Source organism: Dipodomys merriami, unplaced genomic scaffold, assembly GCF_024711535.1.
Source record: "Dipodomys merriami isolate MVZ:Mamm:240054 unplaced genomic scaffold, mDipMer1.0.p SCAF_16, whole genome shotgun sequence".
NCBI classification, from domain to species: Eukaryota; Metazoa; Chordata; class Mammalia; order Rodentia; family Heteromyidae; genus Dipodomys; species Dipodomys merriami.
The window spans coordinates 5108280-5131074 of record NW_027202937.1 but is presented as its reverse complement, the minus strand read 5'-3'; the positions used below and the strand labels follow the sequence as shown (position 1 = coordinate 5131074).

At 50.7% G+C, this 22795-nt stretch overlaps 3 protein-coding genes across 12 annotated transcripts in view; 1 reads left to right on the top strand and 2 right to left on the bottom strand.

The window, feature by feature from the left end:
- Positions 1 to 2301, top strand: part of LOC138828086 (adenylate cyclase type 10-like) — a 34260-nt gene extending 31959 nt beyond the window's left edge. For 5 of the 6 annotated variants that reach the window (XM_070023804.1, XM_070023802.1, XM_070023801.1 and 2 more), the window contains 4 exons: positions 112 to 229; positions 783 to 981; positions 1452 to 1666; positions 2120 to 2301. In XM_070023804.1, the coding sequence (XP_069879905.1) occupies positions 112 to 229; positions 783 to 981; positions 1452 to 1666; positions 2120 to 2126 (539 nt within the window). In that variant the 3' untranslated portion in view covers positions 2127 to 2301. Of the gene's footprint in view, positions 1 to 111; positions 230 to 782; positions 982 to 1451; positions 1667 to 2119 lie in introns of those variants that run through there. The other variant, XM_070023805.1, reaches the window with a different exon arrangement.
- Positions 2302 to 6642: 4341 nt separating this feature from the next.
- Positions 6643 to 11716, bottom strand: Treml1 (triggering receptor expressed on myeloid cells like 1). The gene is made up of 6 exons (XM_070023357.1): positions 11662 to 11716; positions 10553 to 10888; positions 8415 to 8547; positions 7968 to 8053; positions 7498 to 7550; positions 6643 to 7167 (listed from the first exon to the last, which is right to left on the bottom strand). Exons 1-6 carry the CDS (start codon positions 11702 to 11704, stop codon positions 6853 to 6855), a joined length of 966 nt encoding a protein of 321 aa, XP_069879458.1. The 5' UTR covers positions 11705 to 11716; the 3' UTR covers positions 6643 to 6852.
- A 2904-nt stretch (positions 11717 to 14620) lies between these two features.
- Trem2 (triggering receptor expressed on myeloid cells 2) lies at positions 14621 to 21102 on the bottom strand. Of its 5 annotated transcripts, none has more exons than XR_011372172.1 (6): positions 20819 to 20930; positions 18819 to 19169; positions 17587 to 17677; positions 16306 to 16558; positions 16189 to 16237; positions 14621 to 15040 (listed from the first exon to the last, which is right to left on the bottom strand). XR_011372172.1 is itself a non-coding variant. In XM_070023356.1 (6 exons), the coding sequence occupies exons 2-5, from the start codon at positions 20865 to 20867 to the stop codon at positions 16309 to 16311; spliced, it is 741 nt and encodes a 246-aa protein (XP_069879457.1). In that variant the 5' UTR covers positions 20868 to 20917; positions 21061 to 21102; the 3' UTR covers positions 15995 to 16237; positions 16306 to 16308. The 5 variants fall into 5 exon arrangements, 3 of the variants coding, with proteins under 3 accessions (XP_069879457.1, XP_069879454.1, XP_069879455.1); XR_011372173.1 differs by having other exon boundaries at positions 16306 to 16412; XM_070023356.1 differs by lacking the exon at positions 14621 to 15040 and adding an exon at positions 21061 to 21102 and having other exon boundaries at positions 15995 to 16237; positions 20819 to 20917.
- Between the last annotated feature and the right edge of the window lie 1693 nt (positions 21103 to 22795).

Below are 22795 nucleotides of genomic sequence, written 5' to 3'. Positions count from 1 at the left end.
ACTTCAGGGGTGCCTGTCTTTTAGGTCTTGTTTTCTTCCCTGTGCCACATCTATACCCCAGTTCCCACATTGACCACATACCCTGCTAGCCTGGTTTCCTTCTTTCTACAGGACTGCTGTGTCGACCCTTCTGTGAGTGCCTAAACTTCACTCAGCACCATGAGCACAGCCGCATTCTGGCCTCTCAGTGTGGTGTTATGCTGGGGCTCCACTCTTCTCTGGCCGTGTGGTAATGTCTCACTTAGGATCTGTGGGGAAGGGGAGAATTCGGGGAAAGTCATTGATTCTCATTTCCTGTATTTTACTAGAAAGTTCTTTGTGTCCCTTAGCAGATTTGGGCCCAGAGGTTGAGGGTTACATGAAAGAGTTAGTTAGAGATGTGGCTGAAGTGGTAGAGCACCTGCCTGGCAAATGCAGTGCCCTGTGTTCAAACCCCGGTACAAAAAAAGAGGAACCGGGTGTGGTTGGTTTGGTGGTACATGCCTATAATCACAGGTACTCAGGAGGCAGACATAGGGGGGGTCTCAGGTCAAGTCTGCTAGGCAAAATCATGAGACCTGATCTGAAAAGCAAGCCAAAAGCAAAAGGGCTCAAGTGGTAAGAGTGCCTACCTGGCATTGAGTTCAAATCCCTATCTAGAGTAGTCCCTGGCAAAGCTGCATATCACTGGTAAACTCTAAACCGTCCTTACATGTGCATTTGCCACTTTTGTGTCACAGGTCTGACTGAAAACCATGACTGGTAAACAGGACAGATCTGAGAATTGTAACTTTCACCTCCAGGTTTGCCCAGAACTCACAGTGGAACCTGTTTGAGCATCACTTCTCCAAGGCCTGCCAATTGGTGAAAAGAACCAACGCCTCACTGTTTGGTTCACATGGCTTTGTCCGATTCTTAGAGTGCAATGTGCTCATGTTGCAGAAAATGCCAAAGGATGCCTTCAAGCGCAGTCCCTCAGAGTCCTACAGACAAACCCTCCAGGTCGCTGTTTCTTTGTTGCTCATCTGACACCTAATTCCCTGTGACACCCTGAGCACCCTGCATCTCTCCCTGCTCTTCCCCTTCCTTGTCAGAATCCCTTTGCTCTTTGAACTCCTTGTTTCCTGAGCTAGAAAGTTTATGCCTACATTATGCTCTTTCCCAGATAGTCTTGCATCTAGATTAAAACCTGGATCCTTTACTTTGCATCTTTGCACAGATACTACCCTCTGTCATTATAATATTAATACTTGGCCCTTCTTCAATACACCTACTCTGTGGCTCAGTCTGTTCTGAGTCTAGCACACATTCTAGGTTCCTTGTATCCTAAACCAAATTTATCTTACCACCAACTATTCTTCCCTTTTCCTCTTAGCTCTGAGTATGTTGCGTGGAGACCATTGTAAGTTCTGCTAAGATGGTGTGTTGAGAAGAGAGTACCAATGCCTAAAGCTAATGCTTCTTTCTTTCAGTATTTTAAGGACTTCTTCTCTCGATGTGTGACCTGCCCCGTCTATCACCATTGGGTCTCTGAGCTCAAGGCTACTGTAATGAGATGTGGGAAGAGAGAAGCCATGGCCTTGACCAATATCATCAGACCTCTTGATACCTGTCTGGCCACGATTTCGATACAGGGAGAATTCCTAGAGGAAAACAACTCTTTGGAAAACAAACTTAGAACTACAAAGTAAGAATTCTTTCTTGGAACCCTTGTGTGGGAGACATTAAGAACAATCTGACTTTCAGAAGAAGTCAAAAGCTGTGCATCTAAGATGAAAAAGGGTACCCAGTAAGGAGCTGCTATTCTTTGCTCTAGAGGCAAATAGAGCCCCCTCTTAGTGCTGATGCAGCCCAAACAGACAAGGGTAGGGTTATTTGTAAAAATTTCATAAGGCCTCAGCCCTGTTTCAGCAGCTGTAACTCTTAGAGATAGAAAGTTTTTCCTTGGCTCTAACTAAAATAACTGGGCTATTTCCTGGAACAGGAGAGAAAGAAGGTTTTAGAAGTCACAGTATCAATTCTGTGAAAGTAAAAGATGTAGGCAAGGAAAAGAAAGAAGTTAATTCCTTGCCTTGGGGTCCTGAAGTTCTCTTCCTTTCACAGGTCTGGTTTCTAATATTCTTTGTGATCCTTCTTTCAGAATCTGACAGAGTGGCTGGTAACAAGGAAAATAAAGATGTAGAAGAAACTCAAGAATTTGTTAAAACAAAAGAAAAAATCTAAAGAAAGAATGGCAATTCTCCTACTGCATATAAGAAAATGCCTCTAAGACCCCCTTTAAAGGATATGTTTAGATATCAAACATACTAGCCTTTTGTAATCACTGCTGTTTATATCTTTATCTAAATAAAGCTGTGTTTCTAAAGCATACCATGACATCTTTTTTAAATCTCAGAGTTGTGAGTACAACTGTAGCAGAAGTTAGAAGCAGAGGTTCATGGAGATCCAGGAAACTTTGAGATGAACTGATCCTATCCTATCCTACCTTATCCAGTAAGGTCCATTAGCGAATGGAACGCCGCAACCCTAATGAAGAGGTTGCCATTACATAGAGAAGGGCAGCAGCACGTGAGGCTCTCCCTTGACAGATAGGTAATGAACTCCTAAGAGGTCAGGATTCCTTTGGGAGGCGAATACAGAGTTCCGCTTTGTGTTGCATTTTTTGAGCAAAGTTGCCACAGTGTCTGTGACTAGCTGTCTTCCTTTTCCTCTCCTCAATCTTCCTTCCTTCTTTCTTCTTACATACTTTTCCCCCATGTTATGTGTGGAATCAACTTTACATTTCTGAGACATTTTATTATGGCATATAATCTTTTTGGTTCCTATGTTACACTTGCTAGTATGTTGTTGAGGAATTTTATATCCATTCATTAGGAATATTAATTTCTTGTGCTCTCTTTTTTTGTTTGTTTTGTCGGTCGTGGGGCTTGAACTCTGGGCCTGGGCGCTGTCCCTCAGCTCTTCAGCTAAAGGCAAGCGCTCTACCACTTGAGCCACAGCGCCACTTCTGGTTTTCTGGTGGTTTATTGGAGATAAGAATCTCACAGAAGGGCTGGGGGTTTAGCCCAGCGGAAGGGCTCCCGCCCGGCATGCACAAGGCCCTGGGTTCGGTCCTCAGCCCTGGAAAAAAAAAAAAAAAGAATCTCACAGACTTTTCTGACTGGGCTGGCTTTGAACCATGATCTCAGCCTCCTGAATAGCTAGGGTTACAGGCATGAGCTACTGGCGCCCGGCCTTGATCTCTTTTTTTGTATTAAGGTAGACACTGGCCTCAGAATTAATTGGGAAGTATTCTCCCCTCTTCTCTTTTTTGGAGGAGTTTGTAAAGAATTGGTTTAAAAGCCAGGGGGCTTATGCCTATAATTCTAGCTTCTCAGGAGGCTGAGATCTGAGGATTGTAGCCCAAAGTCAACCCAGGCAGGAAAGTTCATGAGACCCTTTATCTCCAATTAACCACCAAAAAACTAGAAGTATAGCTGTGGCTCAAGAGGTAGAAAATTAGCCTTGAGCACAAAAGCTCAGGAACACCCAGGCCCTGAGTTCGAATCCCTAGGACTAGCACACGCGCACGCGCACACACAGAGGTTTCATTGTGTCCTTTTCATAGATAGATACAATGTACTTTGGTCATATTCATTCCTCCATTATCCTTTGTCCTTCTCGCCTCCTTCTTACTGATTCCTTTCTTCTTCCTAAATAACTCCCCCTTCTACTGTCAGATCTTTTTTCACTAGAAACTCTTTTTCTAAGCATATATTAGATATCCTAGACAAAGGGATTTGTTAAGACATTTCCATGCATGCATAAAACGCACTTTAATCATATTCAACTCTTGTCCTTACTTTCCCCTCCCTCTCTGTGCCAGCTCTTTCCACAGTTCCAACGTTCCCCTCTTTACTTTCACAATTTAAATATAAAACAGTCATACTTGTCTCATTTATGGAACTGCCTCACTTTACATGTTATCACCAATTCCACTCATTTTCCTGCAAAAAAAATTATTATTTAAGGCTGCATAAAACTCGTGTGTGTGTGTGTGTGTGTGTGTGTGTGTGTGTGTGTGTGTGTGTGTGTGTGTGTGTGTGTGTGTGTGTGTGTGTGTGTGTGTGTGTGTGTGTGTGTGTGTGTGTGTGTGTGTGCTTCTCTTTGCCCATTCATCCATTGATAGGCATCTAGGCTGAGTTCATAATCTGACTATTGTAAAGAGTGAGGCAATGAACATGAGTAAGCAGGTGTCTCTAACTTTGCTCCTTTTAGGTCTGTACTTAGAAGTGATGGGACAAGATCGTATGGAAATTTCTGCTCTTAACTTTTTTGAGGAACCCTTATACTGATTTGCACAGTAGTTAAAATGATTTAGATTCCCATTAGTGAAGAATGAATGTGGTGGGTCATATGTAAAGATTCCAGCACTAAGGAAGCTGAGGCAGAGAGACCTCAAGTCTTAGTCCAGCCTTGACCTTATGACAAGAATCCATCTCAAAAAGAGAACACAAAACAGGTCAAAGAAATCAAATACTGAATCGATAAAAATAGGGGGGACTATAACAGCAAATGAAAAACCAAAGTATATTTAAAATAGAATTAAATTATATGTAAATACCTAAACAGATCCGCTTAATTTTAAAATTATGAAAAAAGTAAATATAGAAAAAAGTGGGGAAAATAATAAAAATATTCTTAGTAAAATCAAAAATACTTTTTAAGAGGACAAGTAGGCAGCTATATAAGATCTGTGTATACAGACTAGCTTTGCTTTGCTTTCAGTGGCCATTTTGGCTACCTGTTCCCCACTGAGAGCAGAAGGTGTGTGCTATTTGGCTCCTGCTTTTTTCCCCATATCCTCTAGCAGCAGTTTGTGGACAGCCAACAGTAATTACATCGAGCCATCCTGCCTTTCAGGACTGGAAGAGGTGAACCACAAGCTTTCCTTGAGCTGGTCTTAGTTTCTGGTGCATTCAAATGTCTATCAGGATGCAGTTTCCAGCACCATGGGAGAATATTCCCTAGCTTTACCCTCTAGGTCTCCAACTTTCCATAACTTAGCTCACGCACCTAATCACTTTGCAACATTCCTTCTCCTTCCCAAAGTGCTGATTGCTACCTGCCCTACTTAACAATGGGAGTAACTCCCATTCTTGCCCTCATCCTGACTCTGACCAGTCCTTCCCACCCACCCACCCATGGAGCTCAGTCTCTAGTATACCTGTGGCTAGATCAACACTCTGGGTCAGCCTTCAGGGGGATAAGTACCTGATCCTAGCTGTAGATTCCCAGAGATGACAAGGGAGGGATTTTTGATTCCTAAAGCTGTGGACTCAGATGGGAACCTTTTGTACTAATTTATTGCTGCTGCACCAGAGTCAAATGCTAGGAAGAGAAGGTTCCCAAGTGCTGATATGCCGTGTGGGCTCCAGGACACCCATCTGGTTGGCCTGCACATCTTTTCAGTATTGAAACCAGTGTTAGTTGGGTTTTCTTTCATTTTCACCCCTCCCTCTACCGTGTCACTCTGCCTGCCATGTTCACTGATGTACTCTCTCTCTCTCATCATTCCACTGTCTAATTTTATTCTGTTTTTGTTACCTTTAAATGGATGTACAAGTGGGTTACTATCGAACAAATCCATTTGTGAGTGCCATGCATCTTGATCAATGTGAGACTCCATTTTTTCAACCTAGCCCTCACATCCTGACACTGTATGTGATCCACAGCCCACAAGTCACTCCGCCTTCTAGAGTGTTATCTATTCCTCTGTCCTGCTCGCCAACGTTTTATTTTTTAAAAATGATTCACTATTGTGGATGGTAGCTTCTCACCATGAACTACCTCAATTCACCAACACAACCCATAGCCGGGCTGCCCCCCACCTGCCCCAGCTCTATCCCCAGGAGATTCTATTGATTGGTGGGTCACCAATCTTTTGCCTTTATTTTAGTTTTTTGCTTTTGGTGGCTGATAGAATTCATTAGTGAAGCCAAGTGTGGGAAGTGTTTTTATTGTGAATTCAATATTTCTACCTGACATAGGTCTTATTCATATCCTCCTCCTCCTCTTCCTCCTCCTCCTCCTCCTCCACCACCACCACCCCCACCACCACCCCCACCTCGTCCTCTTCCTCTCCTCTCTAGAGACTGCCAGTTCCAGCTGGTATCTACAGAGGTCTTTATCTGCCAATGCTAGAAATCATCTGTTCTTTGGTGTCTATCTCCATTTTTGTCCTTTCTCCTGTTTTCCTGTTTCTTTTCAGTCCTGTTTCTCACATCCATCAGTCCTGGGTTGCTTTAACCCAGTACTAACTATCCCTACGCCCATCACAGGCTATCCCACGGTGATACGCCCCTTATTCACAAGGCACTGTGCAGAAGATGGAAGAGCTTTCTTGACTCAAGCAAATGAAGCTACACTTCAGCATCCCAAGCAAATTTTGTGGTGCCTCTGAAATCCACCTGCATTGCAGTCACACAATTAGGGAGGAATTGTTTCCCGGAGCAGCACAGGCAAGAGGTCATGAACTACAAACTCCCGGCCAGGCTTTTCAGATCACAGAACAAGGGACTAGTCAACATGGAGTCTTTTTACACACACACACACACACACACACATACACACACACACACACACACACACACACACACATACCCATTAAGCATTTGCATATCATTTTTTAGGGTTTATTTATCCAGATATGAAATGAAACAGGGAACAAGACACCTCAGTCCGATCTACACATAACTTTCCTACTAGTCAAGCCAGGATATTAGATTTGATCCTAACATCCCTCGTTGCTCAGCTATTCCAAGGTCTAGGGCACGAGCTAGTTGGAGGGGACACAGACCTTGTGGTTCCCTGAGTATCCACATGGTGAATGAATTAGCTTGGTGGGGTTTGGCTGGCAGGTGGATCCTGGGCTGGCTCACTGGATGCCCCTCTATCTTTGTCCCCTCCGGGGAAGATGACTGTGGCATAGGTTACAGCCTTGGAGGACATCAGGACCTTAGGAGGTAGAGCAGGCACTGAGGACGGGGGTGAGACTGGAGATATCCCCACGGGGGGATCAAGAGGTAGATTGGTATAGGTGCTGTTGTCAAAAGAAGGTGGCGAGTCGAGCCTAACGTAAGGTACATCCGAAGGCAATCCAGCAGCCGGTCCAGAATCACTGATGTGGTTGACTACTGACAAGGAATCCTGAAGCGAACACAGAGGAATCAGAGAAAGAGAGGATTCCCTCCTCTGTCCCAGTTCCTTTTTAGGGGAGGCCCAGGACCACACTAGCTGTGTCTCTCAAATCCCAAGTATGGCAGTAGGCTAAAGGGCTTTGTGTCAAACATCATCAAGGTACTCTCCAGATCTCAAAAGGTGAGGTACCACTGGGTTGAGTTTAAAGCACTAGAAAAAGGGTCTGGACCTTGACTGGGTCTCCATCTTCTCAGCACCCCATCATCTTGAAACCTCTCAGCGAGGATGAAGGGTGAAGGGTCTAGGGAATTTGGCTGTGGACCTTCAGGAGCCTCTTACCATGCCTGAAACTCTGCTATTCTGCAAACGGCCGCAGACCCCAAGCCTGTTCCCTGGAGGACAGACAACAGCAGCTCTGTCACCGCCACGGCTGGCTCCCAGCTCTTCCCCTCGCTCCCTCCAGACGTTTCTGAACCCTTTTTCCTAGGGCAGATGCAGCTTACTCACCCAGCCTCACCACCTCACCTCTACCCCTCCCATCTCCTCACCCATTTGCTGCTCCCTTCCACCTGCTCCTGGAGTCCAGTCCTTGCCTCCTACCTCCCCTCGCCAGTCCCACCCGCCTGCCCTTCCCAAGTCCTATCTTCCCCCAGTCCTACCCCTGCAGAATCTCCCTCCCTCCCTTCTGTCCCCTAACCATGGGAACTCTAGGGTGTGTGGACTTGCCTAAAGCCCAAACACATCCCTCTGTAAAGACTCCTTGTGGACCAGTGGAGCCAGCCTGGGGTAAGTGGATAACAGTGACATACCTTTCCTTCTGGCCACGAGGGCAAACAGCACCACAGCCACCACCAGCAGACTGAGCAGAAGGACAGCACCCCAGATCAAGGAGATGCTGAGGGACAGAAAAGAGTGGATGAGTTTAGGCCCGTACCCTGCAAGACCTGCCAGCCAGGAGCTTTGCATGCAGTGGAAGACCTGCCACATTCTCTGGGAAGCCATGGTGGAGGGGAAGATGGAATGGAATGAGAAGGGCAAGCGCCAGTGGGTCACGAGAGAGACACACTGGCAAGGTGTTCTGGTTAAAGATCCACCAGAATGAACTGAGATGGAGAAATCGGTCCATTTGCTGGCTGGAAGTTCCCCCAGGATGGAAGGAGCCATACAGGTCCCCAGCTTGATAAGTCTAGAACTTCAAACAAGTTATAGCTCCACTTTCCCTTCTCCCAGCCACCCAAAACCAGTCTTGCAAGTACCTCCTTTCATGCTGACCGAGCTCGCCAGGATTGGCACTGCTCGTAGGGTCCAACAATGGGTCCTTGGCCAGACTGTCCATCATATGAGTCTCTTCCTCCTCCTCCCCCTCCTCCTCCTCTTGCAAGCCAGGACCTGAATCAGAAGGAAATAGTAGATGTGTGCATGACCTAGTGGCAGTCTTCATGGCTTGATGAGGACTGAGGAACTGGGAAGAGAAGTTGAGGAAGGAGAGGCCTACGGAAGCAGAGGCTGGACATGCTCCCTAGGGGCCTCTCATCCTGTGGGCTGGGAAACAGCATTGACTCTTCGAGCCTTTGCCTGGTTGTGAATATACCCATCTTCCCTCTGCCACCAGCCCCCACTCACTTCCTCCTGTGTTTCTTCTTCTGCTCACCCCAACCCCCTCTGTTCCTATCAGGTGGTGCAGACTATGTCGAAACACCACTGCCCAGTGCCGCACAGGACAGCTTTCCTCAGCTCTTCAGTCTCCTTGCTCCTGGCTCCCGCTGAATCTCAAACGGGGTCCCCCCCACACCTCTGCAACTCGGTGAACCCCCTCCTGCAGATGGCTTGGGCTCCATCCTGAATGAGCTCTGCTGTTAGGATCTAGGGGACTCCAGGTCACCCCACATGCAATGCAACACCAACTGATCCCCAATGAGAGTCAAGCTGTCCCCCTTGACTCCGTTTTGTGACACGAATGGCGTCATCTCTGCGGTGTGCTAGCTTGCTTTCTCTGAGTGAATACACCCGCGCTGGATGCCTGGCTGGTCCCTCTGGACCATCCGTGATGGGACCTTGCCTTGTTCTCCATAGATTCACCATTCTCATACCTACCTTCTTCCAAACCAGAAAGTGCTGGGAGGCCAGTCTTGCTGCACATGCCCCTTCCACGTGTCCCCCGGTGGTCTCAGGTGCCCCTCAAACTAACTGCTTGCCTGAGAAGCAAGCCTTACCACCCCCACCCCCAGCCTGGTCCACCTGCTTGCCTGGGCATGCATCCTCTGCCCCTCTTTCCAGTCTTGTGTATCACTATGTTTAAAGAGAGCTAAAACCTTGACCTACTAGACTTTGACATATCCAAGAATAAGGAGGACAAAGAATAACTAGCGGCTATTTTTTAATATAAAATAATATGATCTCAGGATTAAAGGTACTCCGGTGATGATCTACCCTCTTATTTAGAAGGAAAAAACCAATTGGCCCAGGGGGAAGGGGAGCGAGGGGGAGAGATGAGCTTCTTAATTTTATTATCTGAGCATTGGACACAAATTACTTGAGGAAAGGAAGAGTAAAAGATGAAAACTTACCCGTATCTATAAGAGAAAGGCAGAAGTTTTATTTAAATAAACACTTAGAGACTAGAAAGGTTTCAGTAGAAAAAGCAATTTTTTTTTTTTTTTGGTCAGCCGTGGGTCTTGAACTCTGGGCCTGGGCGCTGCCCCTCAGCTCTTCAGCTCAAGGCGAGGGCTCTACCACTTAAGCTACAGCACCACTTCCGGTTTTCTGGTGGTTTATTGGAGATAGGAGTCTCACGGTCTCTCCTGCCCGGGCTGGCTTTGAACCGCGATTCTCAGATCTCAGCCTCCTGAGTAGCTAGGATTACAGGCGTGAGCCACCAGCACCCGGCTAGCAATTTTTTTATGTTGCAATTCGAGCTGGAGTTCACTTTAGCTTATATAGTGACCAAGAACTTCCCCGTTTGAAAACTAAAACATTATCATCATCATCATCATCATCATCATCATCATGGAATAAGCTGCAGTATTCCAGGCATTGACTGTATCCCACCTGCGGGCGAGCTGTCTACTAGACCCACAGGGAAGATGTTAATTAAGATGAGAACTCAATTACAGGAATTTCGGGGTGTGGGGGAGACGCGGGAGGAATGACAGTTCCTCTCCATTCATAACTGAACTTTGTTGAAAACCTTTCTAAATGAGACAGAGTATCCCAGCAGAGGCTGGAGAGAGGCCCCTAGCTGGGAAGGGGGTGGGGAGGGCGGCTGCCTAGCTGATTTATCTCAGGCTCCCCAAACCGGCCTGGTTTCCGCTCCAAGCTGTCAAAGGCTACCCGGGAGGGGGGCTCCCCACTCCCTCGGACCCCCCCCCAGGCTCTGGCTGGCCTGGTCGGTCACCTGTGGGGAGGACCTGCAGGGCGATGGTGTGCAGGGTCAGGGGTCCCGAGGCGCTCTCCACCACGCAGCCGTACTCGCCCGCGTCCTCCTCCCGCAGCGACTGCATCTCCACTTGCAGCAGCCCCCCGCCCAGGTCGGTGAGGAGGGTCCGCCGGCTCCCGGGGGCTCTGCGATCCACGGCCGAGGACCCCAGGGGCTGGCAGCCTCGGGTGGAGGAGAAGCGACACCACAGCTTGGGGGCCCGCACCTCCTGGAGCGGGTAGTGGCATTGCACCTGGATGGAGCCGCCCACGGGGGCCTGCAGCGGCTCGGGGAGGCTGTGCGCCCGGCCCCAACCTGCGGGGGGCGGGGAGCCCAGTGAGCAAGGGGCAGGAGAGGGGCCACCTCCAGCCCCCCCACCCCAGGGTGACCCTGGGACCCACAGATGTGGTGGAGGGCCGTGATTCCCACAAAAGCCCACTGTGTATGTGGTACTGAGATACTCAACCCAGGGCCTCAGGCGCCCGAGGCAAGCACTCTACCCCTGAGCTACCTTCCCAGCCCGAGGAAGGGATCTTTTAAGTTAAAAAAAATATATTTAAGGGGGGCTGGGAAGGTGGCTCAGGGGTAGAGCGCTTGCCTTGCATGCGTGAGGCCCTAGGTGCGATTCCTTAGCACCACATAAGCAGGAAAACAAAAAGTATGTGGTGCTGTGGCTCAAGTGGTAGAGCACTCACCTTGAGCTGAACAGCTGAGGGACAGCGCCCAGGCCCAGAGTTCAGGCCCCACAACCAACAACAACAAAAAAATTATATATATGGAATAAAGTATCAGAAGGCAGTATGGAAGAAAAGCCACAAGGAAGTCTAAAAGGTACAATAGAATGGACAAAAAGATGGACAGTGTGTGTGTGTATGTATGAGAAAGAGACAGAGACAGAGACAGAGAGAGGCAGAGAGAAGTAATGGACATTTGATGAATACTTAGGAGTTCATGCCCAACAGACTGCACACAGCAGGAAGAGAAAAACAACCAGGACCCAGGAGGGAAGGGCCCAGAGTGCCCAGGCTGGACTTGAGGGTGAGCAGGGAGGGAGGAAGGGAGGCATAGCGGCGCCTGCCAAACTTTACCTGGGATGCTCAGGAGCAGCAGCAGGAGGCGGCCGGGCAGCATGGCTGGGCAGAAGAAGGTCGCTGCAGAGGCTGGTGGCTCCCTGGCACAGCTGGGCGCCCAGGGCAGGAAACGTCTGTCCCAGACAGTCACGTGGGCTTGCAACCACAGATGGGCAGACAGGGACCCGTGGGTGCCTCCCGGGGTTGGGGGACTTGGGGAGGTATCTCCAGGGTTGGAGGGGGAGGGGGAGGTAGGGGAACTCTTCCAAATTCTGGTTGGCTCCTGAGCCTGAGAGAGGGGGTGAGACAAGGCAGTTAAGATGCAGAAGGGAGTCTCGGCCTCCTCCAATGGGGGAGGCCAGCGGACCCCAGCAGTCGGAGGGCAGGAGCAAGAGGAAAGACTTTCAGAGTCTCCCAAAGATAGATCCAAAGAGGTAGAGCTCTGTAGGGGAGATTAAAGGGCCCTCCCTACACAAGGCCCAATGCCATCTCTCTATGCGTGTCCCCACCACCACCACCACTACCACCCCAAGCTCCCAGGACACCAGCTCAGTACGACCTCTGCCCTTCACTGCACCCAGACTAGAGCCTTCTTCACATCCTGTCTGGACACTCGGCTCTTCCCTCCCAGGTCCTGGGAAACAGGTGTTCCACTGAATAACAACTTCCCCATGTCCTTTTCCTCTTCCTGCTTGTGTGCAATCTGTTAATTCATTAGACATGAACTCCTAAGCATTCATGGATGTCCATTACTTCTCCTCCCCCCCCCAATCAATCTTTTTGTCCATTCTATTCTGCCTTCTAGATTTCCTTGTGGCTTTTCTTCCATAGCTCCTTCCGATCTTTTATTCCTTAAATATTTTTTAGCTTAAAAGATCCCTTCCTTGGGGCTGGGAAGGTGGCCTAGTGGTACAGTGCTTGCCTGGCATGCATGAAACCCTGGGCTTGATTATCTCAGTACCACATACACAGAAAAAGCCGGAAGTGGCACTGTGGCTCAAGTGGTAGAGTGCTAGCCTTGAGCAAAAGAAGCTCAGGGACAGAGCCCAGGCCCTGAGTTCAAGCCCCAGGACTGGCAAAAAAAAATCCCTTCCTCATTCTCCAAGCACTCCTTATTTGTGACAGACTACTTGTGCTCCATGGGTATTTTCCTCTCTCTTCACAATCCAGGCTTTGTGAGCAAAGAGCAGACCCAGCCTTGTTTGAACACGATTGAGTAGCAGACCTGCCTTGGACACGAGAGACTTCCAGAGAGGTTGCTTTACATCCTTTCCTTTCTTCTCCAGAGGAGATTTATGTCCCAGGGCAAAGCTTTCTCACCTCTCTTTTTCCTCCTCTTCTCTTCTCTTTCTCTCGTCCTTCCCGTTCCTTCTTTCTTTCTTTTTTCTTTCTGTTCCTTCCTCCTCTTTCTGCTCCTATTCTGCCTCTTTTCACTTTTTTTCTTTTCTCTTCCTCTTCCACTTTTCCTTCCTTCCTCTTCCTTCTCCTTTCTCCTCCTTCTCCTTTCCTTCCTGTCTTTTTTCCTCTTCCTCCTCTTCTCTTTCCTCTCTACTTCCCTCCACCTCCTTCCTTCTCTTCTTCTCCTAAGACTCAAACCTACTCCCTATACAGGAAGTAGCTAGCCTTTGTTCATGGGAACTGGGATCGAATGTGAGTCACAACCCAAAGCAGTTGTCAGAGAAACGAGTGGGGATGGATGGGGGAGGGGTGCTGCCACTGGTGGTCTCAAGCAAGAAACCTAGAAAAGAGCTGGAAGAGCCTTCTCCCTTGCTCCTATTCCCTTCATTCCTCCCTCCTCCCTTTTTCCTTTCTTCTGGCACAGGCCATTGAAAATGGGGAACTAAGAGCAGGACCTAAGATGACCAGCTCGTGTGTTGAGCAGAGTCTGGTGGAAGTGGGTGACAGGGCCACAGTCCCTGCTTGGGGAGGGAGAGGAAGAGGGGTACGGTCTGCCATGACCTGGGTCTTTCACGCTGAAACTGGAGAAGTCCTGCCCAAGCTGGTGCTTATACATCATTAAAAAAAAGTTATTTGCCTTTAGTAAACCAGCTAGGGCTATTTTGTGGAGCACAGGACTAGGTTCAACATTTAGCTGCAGGTGGGGTGGGAGAGGCAGACAGGATGGGTCCTGCACTCCAGGGAGACCTCATGCTACTGGGCTCTACAAGGAGGAAGTGTTTGCTGAGGAACACCTGCTGGACACCTGGCCAGGTACTTTCACAAATAGTACTTCTATCCACACAAAAACACTGTGGAGCCTGGCACCAGAGGCTCACGCCTGTCATGCTAGCTACTGAGGAGGCTGAGATCTGAGGATCATGGTTTAAAGCCAGCCTGGGCAGGAAAGGCCGTGAGACTCTTATCTCTAATAAACCATAGAAAACTGGAAGTGGCACTGTGGCTCAAGTGGTAGAGTGCTTACCTTGAGCTGAAGAGCTGAGGGACAGTGCCTAGGCCCAGAGTTCAAGACCCACAACCAAAAGAAAAAAACACTGTGAAGTAGACAGGGGGAGGACTGATTTACTGACTGATGATTGATTGATTGATTGATTGATTGACTCTTTTATAATTGAGGATACAGAGGCTCAAAAGAGTGGAGGAGACAGAGGTGAAACTGAGACCCAATGATCTCTTCCTCTCCCTCAGCCCAGATCAGCAGAGATGCCAATCATCGCTCCATTCCAGACATGGCAGCTCTGCCACGCCACAGCAGGAAAGCATGGAACTCCTGAGGTACCAAGAACAGCAGAACTCCATCTTGGGGCTAGAACCCAGGGCCGCCACTATGCTCCAGTAGTAGGCCTATTCCCTGAGCCAAAGTACCCCTGATAAAAGCAGGTGCTGGGACTCTGCTGTCAGTCTCTCCTCTTCTGTCCTGGAGCACTATCCATTTCCTCCTCCTCATGTTTCTCACTCCGCCCCTTCTATTCAAAATGGCGGCACCCAACGTCTTCCCAACACTGCTCTTCACCTTGATTTGTTTTTACTTTGTTTCCTCGATCAATGCCTTTCACCCTTCAACAGATGCTATCAAATTTACTGTCTTTATTATTGTGTTTTATTGTGTTTTCTGCTTTTCCCTAGAACCCCATGGAGGAAGAACTCAGGGCCTAAGCTGATCACAATTGTGTCTCTATCACCCAGAATCGTAGCTGCCACAAACGAGGTGCTCAAAAACAATTGCTGTAAAAATGAATGAATAGAAATGAGCCAGAGGGAAGGATGCCGTGAGTGTCCGGTGGAATCCAGGGATCTTAGCTCACCCCCTTCTCCCTCGCGGAGCCTTGGTTTCCTTTCAGGCACTGAGAGGGATGGATATCTGTCAGCACCACCAGCCCAGCTCTGCTGTCCCATCCTGTGACTCCGTCTTTGTCATTTCTTGGAGGGGAAGTGATAGCTGGATAGAGAGATGAGAGGATGAGTCATCTGACTGATGGCCTGGGGTGGAGAAGCAGGCATGGGTGGGGAAGGGGGGGGTGAAAGAGGGACCAGCCAGCACAGAGGGAGGAGTGGAGAAGGCCAGGAGATAGCCCACACTTGGTGATGGATCTAGGGAAGGGAAGAAAATGAAGAAGGAGGAGAAAGAGGAAGAAGAAAGGTGAAGGAAGAGGAGGAAGAAGGAGAAGGAGGAGGAAGGAAGAGAAGGGAGGAGGAGAAAGAAGAAGAAGAAAGAAAGAAGGAGGAGAAGGAAGGAAGAAGGAAGAAGGAAGAGGAAGAGGAAGAAAGAAGGAAGAAGGAGAAGGAAGAAAGAAGGAGGAAGAGGAAGAAGAAGGAGGAGGAGGAAGGAAGAGAAGGGAGGAGGAGGAAGAGGAAGAAGAAAGAAAGAAGGAGGAAGGCTGGGAAGTGGTAGAGCGCTTGCCTGGCATGCCTGAGGCCCTGGGTTCTATTCCTCAGCACCACATAAGCAAAAAGAAAAAAAGCCGGAAGTGGCACTGTGGCTCAAGTGTTAGAGTGCTAGCCTTGAGCTGAAGAGCTGAGGGACAGCGCCCAGGCCCAGAGTTCAGGCCCCATGACCGGACCCCCCCCCCAAAAAAAAAGGAGGAGAAGGAAGGAAGAAGAAAGAAGGAGGAGGAAAAGGAAGAAAGAAGGAAGAAGGAGGAGGAGGAAGAAGAAGAAGAAGGAAGAAGGAGAAGGAAGAAAGAAGGAGGAAGAGGAAGAAGAAGGAGGAGGAGGAGGAGAAGGAGGAAAAGGAGGAGGGAGGAGGAGAAGGGAGGAGGAGGAGAAAGAAGAAAACAAGAAAGAGAAAGAAAGGAAGGAAGGAAGGAAGGAAAGAAGGAAGGAAGGAAGGAAGGAAGGAAGGAAGGAAGGAAGGAAGGAAAGAAGGATCCAATAACTACAGAATTGTCTTGAGTTGGAGCATGAATGTTTAATGTCTGAAACTCAAAAGCTGACAGGTGATCTACCCCATACTACCCTCTCCCTCTTCCCCCAATAGATGTCCCGTCTTCCAGGCCTAGGGTAGGCAGGCTGCAGGCAGCCAAAGCATGACTCGTAGTCTTGGCAGCTGGTGAGCGTGCAGATTGGGTGGCCCCTGGATGGACTCACCCAGCTTCTCCTCTCATCCAAGCTCCGGTTCTCCATGTGTTCCTTGGCCCTGCAACAGACTGAGGACTCAGCCCCTCCCATCCCTTCCCCATCCACCCAGCCGCTGCCGCATCTCACCTGTCAGTCAGACGCTGAGCGCCCAGGCTCCTGACTGCAGTCCAGCCCAATGGCCACAGGTGTCTCCAGCTTCTGTCCACGCCGGGCCATGGCGAACAGGGCACTGGCTGCGAGAAGTTTGCAGAACAAGATGCAGGCGAGAAGGAGGAGGATGGACATGGGCACGAAGGGGGTCTCTCCTAGCTGGCTCCTGGGAGAGAGATGGAGGGTAGCTGGAGCCTGGTAGTGAGTCACACTGGAATCGCCCTCAGAGCTGAAATGGGGAGAAGCCAGAAGCTTCTAGGGGCTTAGGAGGCTTCCCTGCCCAGCTCCATTGATGGGGTAGGGCTTTATGAAGCTCTTGGGAGCCTAAGAGCCAGTCCCAGACCACCAACCTGCTACACACATCGCCTTCCCTCACCCAGCAGTGCTCTGCTGCCCTATTAATATTCTGTGGGCATGCATATGTGCATGCATGTGTGCAGGTGCGTGTATGTGTGCACGCATGTGTAGGCATGCATGTGTGCCAGGCATTGTTCAAACCATATTTAGACACCAGTGCGTCAGAGAGCACCAGTCAGAATAGATCCTAGTCCTACCAAAGAGATCTGAAGGCTCTAGTCTTGTGCCAAAAACGTAGAGCCAGTGGGGGAGGTGGGGCCTCCTCTGGGGCCTCCTAGGGAGGGGGCAGGAGTCTGCTTCTTCAGTTGTCTTGTAAAATAAAAAAATAATAACACACCAGGTGCTGGTGGCTCACACCCGTAATCCTAGCTACTCAGGAGGCTGAGATCTGAGGATCACGGTTCAAAGCCAGCCCCAGGCAGGAAAGGCCGTGAGACTCTTATCTCCAATAAACCACTAGAAAACCAGAAGTGGTGCTGTGGCTCACGCGATAGAGCATTTGCCTTGAGCTGAAGAGCACAGGGACAGCGCCCAAGTCCAGAGTTCAAACCCCACAACCGACAATAATAATAATAATAATAATAATAATATTTTGGGGAGAGACAGAGTACTTGAACCTAGGTCCCCACATTTGCTAGGCAGGTACTCTACCACTGAGTCAAACCACCAGCCCTAGAGCAACACTCTAGAAGCTGCTATAGAAAGATTTCCATCTCTGACAGCTGGCCTGGTCACACTTAACTGTTTGAGGGGTGTTTGAACAAGACCATTCCCAGCCCCTTTCCTGCTCCTGGAATTCATGGCACTGGGTTCCAATCCCACCCCACCTCACCCTGCAGGAGGGGTCCCACCTTCCCACCCCCACCCCACAGGGTGGGAGTCACTGCCCAGTCACTGTACCTGGAGACGCTGTGCTCCACTTGGACCCCTCCGAAGCTCTCTGATCCCTCAGGGACCCAGAAGTCTCCAGCACTCTGGGGCTCCAGGGGGTCTGTGGAGGGCAGAGCTGTGAGTGTACATAGTCTGTGGCTGTGAGGTGAACGCTCCCCAGCCCCACCCCCGCCGTGGATCCGCTATTAAGCTCTGGCACCTCAGTTTCCTGACCTATAAAGTGGAGCCATTAGCAATGCCCCTTTGACAGTGGGGACCGGCTCAGGGGAATCTCTGCTAGTTCCCGCACTGCTAGGCACTGCACAGCACAGGTTCTCAGAACCTACAGCTCCCCCCGTTCCCTCTCAGGTCTGAAATGTTAAAAACAGGAGGCTCTGAAAGTCCCATGGGAACTGGCCGAGGGTGGCCTGCACGGTGGCGGCGGCGTTACTGCTTTCCTGAGCCCTTTGGGCCTGGCTGGGCCTTCGGCCCCAATTAGGGCTGACCTTTGTGTCTCCTCATCCTCATAGAGAAGATGCCTCTCCACCTTTGGCAAGTACTACTCCAGACCCTCATGTCTGTAACACAGGGCCAGAGTGGAGATTCAGGTCTAGACGCTCGACTTGTTTTCTCTGTGACTCTCTGGGTCCCGCTGACTAGACAGGACGGTGGCTCTGTGGCACTGGGGGTGGGAAAAGCCTGGGAGGAAGTCAATGCAGAGCAGGAGACTAATGGATGTCCGTCTCCTCTCTCCCCACCACCTAGGGGAGCCCTGGGGACCCCAGGATTAACCCCCCCATTATCATCTCTTCAATAGAGAGGAACCCAGGTCTACCATGGGCTAGAAGAGGCCCAGGATCAGCCAGCCTTCCTTCGGAGGGGTGTTTGCTTTTTGAGGGGTGCTGAATTCACACGAATGGGTCCCATGGCTGGTGGGATTCGCAGACGAATGAATCTGATAGACTCACGGGCGAGCAAACAGATCAAGCAGTTCAGAGGAGCAGGGCGGAGGCTGGCTTAGCGGTCTTCATGCCAAGTAGGGAAAGATGCCCACGGTGCAGGTGATCGTGCCCTACACCAGGGGGCCCAGCGAGAGGAGTCTAGACTGGATTGGGGCTTCCATGCACAGTGAACAACCTACACAACCATCCATGGATGGATTTTCCCAGGGTCTCCTAGACCCTGGAGAGCGGCCTGCACTCCAGATGCTCCGCACCAGACCCAGCAGGAAGGGCAGGCGTGAGGCCCAGCCGCCCGCTCACCTGCCAACACCTCCACCAGCACCTCCCGCAGCGTGTCAGCCTCCTGGCCCTGGAGGCTCTGGCACTGATAGAGGCCCGCGTCGTGGGCTTGGAGATTCCGCAGGGTCACAGTGAGGCGCCCGCCTAGGGCATCGTCCACGATGGCCGTGCTGCCGTTCCGCTGCCTCAGGAAGGCCAGCACCCAGAGGCTGTGCGTGCTGACCACGCGCTGGCACGGCCCCCCCTCACCTCGCATGCGACACCAGGCTTTCCGTCGCCCCCAGTGCTTCATCGCGTCGTACGGGCAGGAGACCCGCAGGGACTGGCCCGCCACACCCCGCAGCACGGTGGTGTTGTGGGCTCCCGACAGCGCTGGAGAGGAGACATTCATTCATTCATTTCTTCCACCACGCACCCAGCATTGATTGAACACCTACTGCATACAGTGAACCAGACGGACAGAAAAAGCCCTGTCTTTTCAGGAGGAAAGAAGTGACACCGTTCGCATCAGTGTGAGCTGGGAACCAAGAAATGTGGGTTCTGTGCCTGGGCTTCTCATTATGGTACTTGCTGGGCATCTCTGGGGAAAAAAACATAACACCCTCTCTGGGCCTGTTTTCAGAGACACTTGATCTTCAAGCCTCTCTAGTTCCCCCCATCATATGAGAAAATGGCATCTCGTCTGTATCGAGAGAGGGCTGAGCTGGTGGCCCCCAGCCCTGGGCAGCCCTGGGCCTGGACTGGGCCCCTCCCCCCCGCCATGTTTGCCATCCACACTGGCACTGACTCCGCACGCTCCTCTTTCCTGACCTTTAGCTCCCAGCTTCCCTCTTTCTGTGGCTTTGTTCCCCTTTCAAGAAGGATGCGTCTCAGAGCTATTTTGAGGGAGACATGAGGCTGCTATTTTGGGGCTGCTTCGTAGGGGATGGAGGAGATGGGCAGGGGCTGCAAGCAAATCCACCAATCCCCTGCCCTCCCCCACCCTGTCCCTTCTCACTAAGGTGTACCCCTCGTGCTGGGAGTGCAAGGGGCGCCAGCCTGCATCTGATGGGGAGAAGCAGTCATGTGCAAGGATTTGGGGTGCTAGTGAACCCTCACCTCCCATCAAGAGATGAGGTCAGGCTGAGCACTGGCTCACGTCTGTAATCCTAGCTGGCTGTAAACCTAGGTGGCTGAGATCTGAGGATCCCAATTCAAAGCTGGAAGTGGAGGTATGGGTCAAGTGGTAAAATGCTAGCCTTGATTTTAGGAAGGAAGGGAGAGAGAGAGAGAGAGAAAGAGAGAGAGAGAGAGAGAGAGAGAGAGAGAGAGAGAGAGAGAAGCCAAGCAAGAGCATAAGGCTCTGAGTACAAGCGCAATACTGGCACAAAAAAAAAATAATAAAATAAATAAAAGGGCTGGGAAGGTGGCTCAGTGGTAGAGTGCTTGCCTTGCATGCATGAGGCCCTGGGTTCGATTCCTCAGCACCACATAAGCAAAAAGAAAAAAGCCGGAAGTGGCGCTGTGGCTCAAGTGGTAGAGCGCTAGCCTTGAGCTGAAGAGCTGAGGGACAGTGCCCAGGCCCAGAGTTCAGGCCCCATGACTGGACCCAAAAAATAAAATAAAATAAAATAAATAAAAAGAGCTATGGTCAGGAAGCTCTTCCTGGTGTGGGAGGGATGGCTTACGGATGCAGATTGCGATCCTGGGGTCTTTTCTCCTTCCTTCCCTCTCTCTGATGCTCTCTGGGACAAGTCACATACTCATATGGTTCATAAGTTTGGCAGCTCTGACCAATCAACCCTCACTGGTCCTGCCGACGGCCAGCTCAGGCCTGAGATGCCACCCCCAGAACGCCTTCCCTTCCCACATGACCAGAATCCCCTGGATTCTGGCCTGCGTGGGCTCCGATCATGGGGAGGAGAGGGTGCACCGGGCATGCGGGGATGCTGCCTTCTCCACAGCCTCCCTCATGCCCACCCAGCCCTAGGCTGAAGGCCAGACAGCAAAGGAAGGCATGGCAGGCGAGGAAAGGCTCTTACCTGTGACAGAGAGCAGGGCAAGCAGCCGGAGAGGATCCATGCCCCCCATCCCCAGCCGAGGGCAGACACCGAGTGCCTTGTGCAAGATCTGCTCTTTCCCTTGAAGCGCAGAAAAGAGAGGGTCAGGCGCTGCCCACAGGAACTGGGCTCCTGGAGATTGAGCAACCGTCGGGACTGGGGTCTGGCTTGTGATTCAGGGAGGGGTGCGTGGGTGTGGGTGTGTGGAGCTGGGGATGGCAGACCTGTAAGAGGCCAGCTGCCTGCCTGCCAGTGCCAGCCAGGGTGGCCCTGTCGGGGTCGGAGTCTGCTCAGGCTCCACTGTAGCCGTCCCCTCCTCTGGCTGATTCCAGCCCCTAAGGGTTGAGTTGCTCCCCTAGGACATAGGACCTCTGCAGGCCCCTTCTGGTCTTTCCCTCTGTCTGGATCCCTTAAGTAAAGCAGGAACCAAGAGTGTAGGTGTGGAGGCCAACTTCCTGCCACATCCCACATGCCCACGGGCCCTCCGGGCCTCGGCTTCCACGTCGGTGACACGGGAACAACAGTCATGCACAGGGTTACCGGGAGGATGGCTCACATTCCTAGAAACTGAAGGCTTTCCAACATGGCCAGAGAGGGCGGGCCTGACCTCCCGCTCTGGGGGTCTCCCACACGGGGGCGCTGTTTCCCGGTCTTGCCACGGCTTAGTGTGAAGAATATATCAAAATTCTAGCTATTCGGGAGGCTGGGATCTGAGGGTCATGGTTGGAAGCCAGCCTGGGCAGGATGGTCTGTGAAACTCTGATCTCCAATTAAGGTCAGAAATGGAGTAGCTGTGGCTAAAGTGGTAGTGTGCCAGCCTTGAGAGAGAAAAAATGTTCAGGGACAACTCCCCGAGTTCAAGCCCCTATACCAGCATATGGGCCCCATGCCCATTCATGGGGCCTGCTCTGCAGGTCTCTTGCCCACCCCCTCTTTTCCATGCTGGGATTGTTCGGTCATGATCACAACTTCTCTGGGACACTTCACTTCTGGTTTCCCTATGGCCTTGATCTCCAGAATTGTCTCAGATATTTATTTTGATTTTGTTTTGCTTCAGACAGGAAGGAGTGGAGGGTGGACCAGCCTGACCCCAGGGATGCTGCTCACACTGTAGTTATCAGCAATGGAACCCCAAACTTCTGGCACCCCAAAGGCCAAGGCATAGCAGACTCCTCCTTCCTTCTTCTCAATCCCCCTGTCTAGAATGGCAGGGTAGTTGGATGGTGGCCGGTTCCTGGGCACCGTGGCAGGAGGTCACAGCTCTGGAGAAGGGCTTCTGGGCTGTTGCTGGTGGCATAGGAGGGTGAAAGGGAAGAATGCAAAGCATCCTATCTGGTTAATCGGGAATCTCTTCCCAGGAGCTGCCCAGTAGAGTCTTTTTCACAAAAACCCCAGCACGCCTCTAGCTGTACATGGTCTTGATTGCCTTGTACTGGCAGGATTGTGTTCCTTCACCTAATATACATATATGCACATACCTGTGTGCACACATTTATACATGCATGCATGTGCAAGCATGAGATTCTTTTTTGTTGTTTTGTTTTGTAGTGGTAGTGGTGGTGGTGGGGTTTGAACTCATGGAGGGCCTGGGTGCTGTCCCTGAGCTTTCTTGCTCAAGGCTAGCACTCTACCACTTAGAACCACAGCTCCACTTCCGCTTTTCTGGTAGTTTGTTGTTGGAGATAAGAGTCTCCTAGACTTTCCTGCCTAGGCTGGCTTCAAACTGCGATCCTCAGATCTCAGCCTCCTGGGTAACTAGGATGACAGGTGTGAGCCACCGGCACCAGACAAGTATGAGATTCTTCGGGGAATTCTTATGAATCCCCAGAAGCATGGCGGCTAAATGTGAGCACTGAACACTCTTTGTGTATCTCTGGGAAATTAACCACTCTCTGCCTCAATTTCTCCATCTGCAAAATAGGGGGCAGGGAGAACACCTACGTTCTTGGGAGATCTGAA